Source organism: Punica granatum, chromosome 8 (genome assembly GCF_007655135.1).
Source record: "Punica granatum isolate Tunisia-2019 chromosome 8, ASM765513v2, whole genome shotgun sequence".
In the NCBI taxonomy this organism is placed as follows: Eukaryota; Viridiplantae; Streptophyta; class Magnoliopsida; order Myrtales; family Lythraceae; genus Punica; species Punica granatum.
The window spans coordinates 13017615-13025956 of NC_045134.1; the positions used below are offsets into that span (position 1 = coordinate 13017615).

Sequence of the window (8342 nt, forward strand, 5' to 3'; positions counted from 1 at the left end):
TATCAGAGAAGATGAAGAAGATCAGGAAAGCCAGATCATAGGTTAAGCAGAAAAAATAGAAACTCCACCTCTCCCTCTCTCACATAGACTTGAGTTGTATTGGAGTAAAAGATTATTCTTTTTTTTTTTTTAATGAGAAAGTTAGGGAGTTCATTGCAAGGAATTGAAAGATTACGGTGTCTCATACTTAAAAAGTACGACAATTGCTGCACAAATTAGCTCCTTTTTTTTTTTTTAAAGTAATGAAAGCTGCACAAATTAGCTTGTAAGCAGAGCTATTTCTAATGAGAGTTGCCACTCTTCGTCCAATTCCTAACCGCTGAGGTCGCTTTTTATTAGACTATATTATTAAGGCCTCCATTATCACATGCCGGTTTACTTTTTTGTATTGATGTTAGCCAGCTTAGTCCACCGAAAAATCTTTTCTTTTATTAAATTAGTTAAGGCAGTATAGTAAATTGACATAATATCACGATGATATAACCAAACGCTCTGCAAACACCTTTTAGCATAGTCCAATTTATATTTACATCATATCTTAATCATAAATCCTATTAATCTGATCGACTAAATGCAACTCATTATTGGAAGAAAACTAATAGGAAAGGTAAAATTAAAGAGAGATCGAGCGGGCTCGCCTGTGTCGGATCCGCGTGGGGTCCACGTACAACAGCGCATCCGACGGTCAGGTGTGACCCCGATAGCTAATGTCCAAAATTAAATTCATCTCTTGCAGCGGCAAATTCACGTCATAAACTCGTGTCAATTTTCACCATTCGGGAAGATCGAGGGTGGGAAACATGCGGCAGGGCAGTGCAGGGCAAAGGATTCCTTCACCCGCTTCCCTTCCCTGCTCGAAACAGACATTGAAGAACATCTGAGAACGCCAATGACTGTCAAAATCAAGAACAAGCTCTCGCAGGCGGCAAACGAGAGACACTCGACAACGGAAGGAAACAAAATCCACATAGCCCCAAACACTGCCACCACCACTAATCCTCCGCCAATAATCCACACTCCTCCAAAAAGATATTATCCACTCTCTCATCCCCTTCAACAGTCCCATCATCATCCCCTTCAAATCACACAACCACTGGTTAATTCCTCTTACATGGAGCAAATCCTGCAATGGCATGACGAACCCATAAAGACCCAGTAGCAGATCGAGCTGAAAGGGGAGGATTCATTTTATAGTTCACGCGCATGGTGACGTGCTGCTTCTTCACGCGCCACCTGGCGGTCGACGTCTTCGACATGAACGGGTCGCCTCCGGCGGCCGCCCATTATTGCCCCCGGGTGCTGAGTCTGCACTCGGGTCGGATTCTCGGGTACGGGTCCCTGGTTTCTCCCAGCAAGCGCATCAGGTTCGTGGTTAGCGCGGAGATTTCGAAGCCCTTCTCCCCCAACTTCCGGCTGGACTCTCAGGTTGGTGTCTGGTGTGTGCTCTGCGCTATGCCTTTCGGGTTTTAATCTGTTCGGTTTCTGCTCTTCTACTGTGCCGGAGATCGACTGGAACTTTTCGACCGGAAAAATTCTGGCTTTTGAACTTAGTAGGGAGGCGTTCAGGGAGGAGAATGAGTTTGATTTCGATTGCTCGTTTTAGCTTTGCTGTAGCTGACAAGTTGGGGAGATGATCGTCGAATCTTGGAGAAGTTGGGGTTGAAATGCTTCAGTAGCTTCGAAGTTTATGTTTCTTTGCAGTTCTGTAATCTCCTCTTTTATTCTTATTACGGGTTGTTTTGACTCGGTTTCGGTATTTCGCAACTATAAGTTCTGTATCTGAAGTTTGGCAAAAAAAATCAAATTTTGAGAGCTTTCTTGTCTTGCAATCAACACTTTGCATCTTTTGATGAGCAGTTTTCTGGGAGTATTGCATTGTCTTTAGACAAATTGATGGATAATACCCCAAGTTGACACTGTTTTTGTTTCAATCAGAAATTTGGCTACTCCCATGATGTATCGCAGTCGCAGTCCCACTGGATCGGGCCAGTCCCTGGGGACATTGCGGAGGTCGAAGCCTACTGCCGTATTTTCCGAGCAGCCGAAGGGCTTCATGCTGCACTGATGGATACGCTCTGCAATCCTTTCACTGGAGAATGCACTGTTCCTTACGATTATCCCTCTGAGGAGAAACCATTGCTGGAAGACAAGATAGTGTCAGTCCTGGGATGCATAATATCTCTGTTGAACAAAGGGAGAGAGGATGTTCTCTCAGGAAGAATCTCCATGGCAAACAACTCATTCCACTTTGGAGACATGAGCCTGATGGAGGACAATCTTCCCCCGCTCGCCATTTTCAGGAATGAGATGAAACGGTGCTGTGAGAGCTTACACGTTGCCCTTGAAGACTTTTTAACACCTAGTGATGATGATGATCGGAACCTTGACGTGTGGAGAAAATTGCAGAGACTGAAGAACGTATGTTATGATACAGGCTTTGGCCGTGGTGATGAGACTCCTCCTCATGCACTGCTTGCTAATTGGAGACCTGTCTACTTGTCCACATCGAAGGAAGACATGGCCAGTGAGGACTCCGAGGTTGCATTCTGGAAGGGTGGACAGGTGACGGAAGAGGGCTTAGAATGGCTGATAATGAAAGGGTTCAAGACTATCGTAGATCTCAGAGCAGAATCAGTGAAGGATAAATTTTATCAAGGGGTCCTAGATGAGGCTATTGCGCATGGGAAGATTGAGTTGTTCCGGCTCCCTGTGGAGGTGGGGACTGCTCCTACAATGGAGCAGGTGGATAAGTTTGCTGCATTGGTGGCAGATTGTAGGAAGAGGCCCTTGTATCTCCACAGCAGGGAAGGAGTTTGGAGAACTTCTGCTATGGTCTCCCGATGGCGGCAGTACATGAGTAGGCTTTCTAATCAACTTGTCCCTACTTTGATGGACTCAGAAGAAAAAGCTACTGCTCGGGTGGATAATTCAGTTGAATCGTTGATCGTAGAAGGTAGCTCGTCCCCAAGAGAAGAGGAAGATCAAATAATGCTTAACGAAGTGGGCAGCTCGAATGGGATATCTAGTGAGAAAGCTCCCTTGAAAGTTGAAACAGGAAATGGAAGTGTTGGAGGAGGCCACATTGGTAATAGGTCTAGTGGAGGCAATGAAGCTCTGGAGCCAAATAGTAATGTGGTGAGATCTCAGAGGAGCTTCACAGACATTGACCCTATGAGAGCTCAGATACCTCCACCCAATGTTTTATCCCGCAAGGAGATGACAAGTTTCCTCAAAAGCAGAAGTATCTCACCTCCCACTTATTTCAGTTTTCACCGTAAACTTATGGAAGCAACACTGAAGGGCAAAAACTCCACTCCTAAATCACCAATACAATCTGTTGACGCAAGAAACTTTAATGGATCCCTCACAGCCAAGAATCCGTCTCCAAATCTGAATGGAAAACCAGCTACCAATGATAAGAAGGAGGGGTATGTCAATGGGTTTATTGAAAAGGAAAGGGTTGCTTCTGTCTCTACTAGTGCACCCATCAAAGTAGACTATGACAACGGTAAGAATCTGGCCAAGGAAACTGTCCAGAATCAGGAAAGAAACAGAGCAACCGCTTCTGTAGTTCTAGGTAATGATGGTTTTGAGCAAATTGAAGGGAACATGTGTGCTTCTGCAACTGGTGTTGTGAGAGTGCAATCGAGAAAGAAAGCGGAGATGTTTTTGGTCAGGACAGATGGTTTCTCTTGCGCCCGGGAGAAGGTGACTGAGTCATCCTTGGCCTTTACCCACCCTAGTACACAGCAGCAGATGCTTATGTGGAAATCTACTCCAAAGACTGTTCTTTTGTTGAAAAAGATCGGGCCTGAACTCATGGAAGAAACTAAAGAGGTAATATTTGAAAGTTTATCTTATCTAATGTTGCTTGTGATAAGCTAGCATTGTAATATTTCTTTTACAGCTAATATTTGCAGGAAACGTGTGTAGATAAACTCTGATGAAGTTGGACAATTATACTGCATAAAGAAGTGAATCATGTGTCTAATTGATTTATGTTGCAATTTTCCTGACAGTTTTTATGAAAGCAAAACAAGCCATCATGTACTTTGGATCTACTGTTACGTTTTAATTGAAAGTGCTTGAGCGTTTTTGTCCTTGGAAATAGCCTGAAATTACATGTTCTTTATTCTTTTTTGGAAAGGCTAGCCTATTGATGATGTATTATCATGTTTATGTTTAATGGGCAACGTCCACTTCCACTTATAATAAAATAGGTGTTTTTGAAGGCTCTTTGATATTCTCTTTACTACTGATTGTAAAATGGGATAATACTGCCATGGTCTGGTATCTTTGAAGGCTGTGTTATGTGATAATGATTACCATTTCTATTTTCTCCCGTAGGTTGCTTCTTTCTTGTATCACCAGGAGAAGATGAATGTTCTTGTTGAACCTGAGGTGCATGATATCCTTGCTAGAATCCCAGGATTTGGATTTATCCAAACATTTTATAGTCAAGATACAAGGTACTTATTGAAACTTGAGATTAGAATGAAAAAAAGTAACCAAAATTACCACATATTAGTAAATTCTATGTTAGTTTAAAAAACAGCAACTTATCTTTGTTGACTCTATTAAACAGCGATCTTCATGAGAGGGTCGATTTTGTGGCTTGTATGGGAGGAGACGGTGTGATATTACATGCATCAAATTTATTCAGAGGCGCTGTCCCACCTGTGGTTTCATTCAATCTAGGGTCACTAGGATTTCTCACTTCCCATGCTGTAAGTCTTCCTCCCTTCTCTCTTTAAGGAACACGATTTGAATTTCGAGAGGCTCATTAAGTAGCTAATCCTAGGTCATTGAAAAGCCCGTGTACCAAGTAATTTGAGCCTCTTCAAAACCCTCATGGTGGTCAGAGGGCTCGGAACTTGTTAGACAATGCTGTGGGAAGTCAAACCTGATATATGTTACCACTCCTCACTTTAAACTTCTAATCAGTCGACTAACAAAATTTCTATATTTTTTTTCCATCTCTTGGGCAGTTCTTTTTTTCCCTTCCCCCCACCCCGGGGTTTTTGCTAATCTTCAATGAGAAGTCAGATATTTGACCCTTTTCTCTTTGTAACTTATCCAGTTTGAAGATTACAGGAAGGATTTGAGACAGGTCATCCATGGAAATGATACGGTAGAAGGTGTTTATATAACTCTCAGAATGCGCCTCCGCTGTGAAATCTTCCGAAATGGTAAACCGATGCCCGGGAAAGTATTTGATGTGCTGAATGAGATTGTGGTTGACCGAGGGTCCAATCCTTACCTCTCCAAAATAGAATGCTATGAGCATGAGCGTCTTATTACTAAGGTCAGTTTATAGAACTGCATTCTTACAAAATAAGACTAAATGAAAAAAATATATAGAAAATATAGCTTAAGTTTATTGATGATTCCAATTAATCCTTTATTTTTGGTTTAGGTGCAAGGGGATGGAGTCATAGTAGCCACACCAACGGGCAGTACTGCTTACTCAACAGCTGCAGGAGGTTCTATGGTGCGCTCATGGTTCTTAAATTTTGATGTTTCAGTATACGCTCTATGATAAGGAAACAAACTTATTCAAGGACTTGATCTGGAGTGCTTTGGGTCTGATATATGTTCAGAGTCTAGTTACTGTATAATTATTATTCAGTTGTGGCTTAAGGGAGCGATGTTTATAGGAAGAAAGCACCAGTTTATGGTAGTGTAGCGGTGTTTCCCTAACATGATCTTTTGAATTCAGGTGCACCCAAATGTTCCATGTATGTTGTTTACCCCGATCTGCCCACACTCCCTCTCTTTCAGACCCGTCATTCTTCCTGATTCTGCACGTCTCGAGTTGAAGGTAAGCAAACTATGAGCATAAAATTTGCAGATAGCACATTGATTGGTGGTGGTTGAGTGTCTGTTACATGAGTTTCCTTGAAAGGAGGAGACAAACAAAGCATAGTAGTGTTTTTTTTCACTCACTCTCTCTCTCTCCCCCCCCCCCCCCCCCCCCCCCTCCCAATATGTTGCAATTATTGTTACCAAACTGCAGTGAATGTGGAATTTTGCGTATGACCGATGTTGAAAGAGGATTGGAGAGGGTATCGGGTGGATTGGCAAGCTGTTTTTAGAATTAGTTTTTGAAACCGACACTAATGATCGGAATCCTGTAGTAATCAGTCGCTATCGGTGGTAGCTATTGTTAGGGGCAATTGCTGGATTGATGAAAACTACATTTTTTATTCGGTTTAGTTCTGGTTTTAGCAAAAACTGGCAGCAAAAAGTTTGCTTCCTGATAATCTCTAAAGGAAGACACCTTTTAGAACTTAGTGTTTTCAAGACAGTTCCAAGACGGTTAACCAAAAGAACAGTTATCTTGTCTGAACTATGAATTCTACTCCGAAAGGCAGTTCGCTCTTCCTTTATCTCTCTCTCTCTCAACACTTTAAAGACTTGTCCTAAATTTGTGGTGATTGGGATTCTGCTTATGCAGATTCCTGACAATGCACGGAGCAATGCGTGGGTCTCATTTGATGGGAAGAGAAGGCAGCAGCTGTCGAGGGGGGATGCTGTCCGAATATCGATGAGCCAGCACCCGCTTCCTACGGTCAACAAGTCTGACCAAACAGGGGACTGGTTCCACAGCTTGATTCGTTGCCTGAATTGGAACGAGAGGCTCGATCAGAAAGCTCTATGAGGACTCCGAGGCTTATGTAATTATACTGTACAGACTGTAAATTGAAAAGATCACAGTAAAATCTTCTAACCTATAGGTGGTATACGAATAATGATTCTTGCGGAACCCCGTGAGTTACCCATACAAGAGCTGGTGAATTTGTTTTTCCTCAATTTTTTCTTGGTTCTTGCGTGAAGATTTGTAACTGAATTACATGGTACATCTCGGTGGTGACGACGAAGATTTCACCATACATATATAGTTCATCACCCGCAGTGGTGACAGTGAACTCGATGTTACCGGAATGTAGGTGGTGACAGTGAACTCGATTTTACCGGAATGTACTCAGAAAGTAGTTGTTGATGCTGCAGAACTCAATAAAAATCCAGGAGAAGGTTGTGACTATGGAGATGAAAGAAGCATCAAATGACTCGAAGGTTTCTTGTCTGTTAGTGCAACACAAATATTGCCTCTTTTCTATGTCAATTTCTCTTCATTAAATAAAAAAACATAGCAATATGGAAAAAGAATATTTTACCTTTTTATCAAGAAAATTCGTACCGTATCTGAGGCCTTGTCCTCGGTTAGCCCTTCTTCGCAGCAACGTCATCCCTTCTCGACATACACAGGCCGGTCTATGAATTACAGCCATTGGTGTCGAAGTTCCGACTAAGTCCGCGATTGAAGTCAGACCCAATGCGACATCTCGTTCACAAGTCTACCTCAGATTATTCATTAAAAAAAGGGTCCATCCCAGTTTAGCATCACCCTACAGGTACATGTTGGATCTTCCATTTCGAATTCCTGCAATTTCGAAATAATGATCCATATCCCAGTGATAATTTTTTAATTCCTGAGAATTTTGAGTGCCTTTACCTTCTCCTTGATCTAAGAACTCGCAATTTAGTCATTAATTGATTAAGTAAGACTATTTGATGGAGCAAATTTTGAAAATTTGAAATCTAGGACCGCGGGTGACCTCATTTAAACGGTGGTACCGGCGACCTCATTTGGATGACGGTCGGTAGGATCGGGGCCTCCACCTCGTATCTCACCACTCTCTTTGGGAAGAGACTCTGGCCAGTGGTGACTCCAACTTCGGCTATCATTGCAACAAACAAGGTGGCTCACAATCTTGGCGACCTAGTCAGGATTGGTGGTTGCTGAAATGGGGCTTGCACCGTCCTCTCCCCTCGTCGCCTTCCTCGACTCACTCTCTCTTCCTTCTATCTCTGATCCCAAATGGGACCATTTTGGTATCAAGAAATTTTCGGGGGCACTGCCCGCAATTTTGAAAAAAAAAATTTATGTTGATTGATCAAGCATAAAAGAAAAGCAAGTTTTATCAAGTGCTTTTTTGTCATTTTCTTATGCTGAACAAACAAGTTTAATTTAATTAAGATTCCATTTATTCCAGAAATTTCCACAATTTCCAGGTGTGAGAACTTAAAATTTTTTTGCCAATAAAAAATTATTCCCGATCGATCTGAAAGTAAACATATGGAAAGTGTTTTACTCTCCGGTGAAGTTTGGTATAATTAATCTATCCAGATTATTGATAATGTGACTTTTAAATTTCCTGGACCCACACGTTGCTTTGTTTGACTGGGACACTTTTCCCATTAATCTGGGTAGCCTCAGCAATCTACATTACTACCTTGGTAGTAATGCAAATAGCCATCTTGGGAGGCTCTCTGGATTA

The 8342-nt window shown here is 42.1% G+C and overlaps 1 protein-coding gene across 1 annotated transcript; it reads left to right on the forward strand.

Annotated features, from left to right (window-relative positions):
• Positions 1–775: 775 nt before the first annotated feature.
• On the forward strand, positions 776–6934 carry LOC116187780 (NAD kinase 2, chloroplastic). The gene is made up of 8 exons (XM_031516710.1): positions 776–1425; positions 1936–3837; positions 4348–4469; positions 4586–4727; positions 5081–5305; positions 5417–5491; positions 5720–5821; positions 6458–6934. The coding sequence occupies exons 1-8, from the start codon at positions 1204–1206 to the stop codon at positions 6659–6661; spliced, it is 2994 nt and encodes a 997-aa protein (XP_031372570.1). The 5' UTR covers positions 776–1203; the 3' UTR covers positions 6662–6934.
• Positions 6935–8342: the final 1408 nt, after the last annotated feature.

What these genes read in the sequence shown, in the direction of transcription:
- LOC116187780 (XM_031516710.1), top strand. Translation starts at nt 1,204, where the DNA reads ATGGTGACGTGCTGCTTCTTCACGCGCCACCTGGCGGTCGACGTCTTC. An exon ending in GATTTCTCACTTCCCATGCT is followed by an intron (nt 4,728 to 5,080) that starts GTAAGTCTTCCT and finishes TAACTTATCCAG; the next exon opens with TTTGAAGATTACAGGAAGGA. An exon ending in CAGCTGCAGGAGGTTCTATG is followed by an intron (nt 5,492 to 5,719) that starts GTGCGCTCATGG and finishes TTTTGAATTCAG; the next exon opens with GTGCACCCAAATGTTCCATG.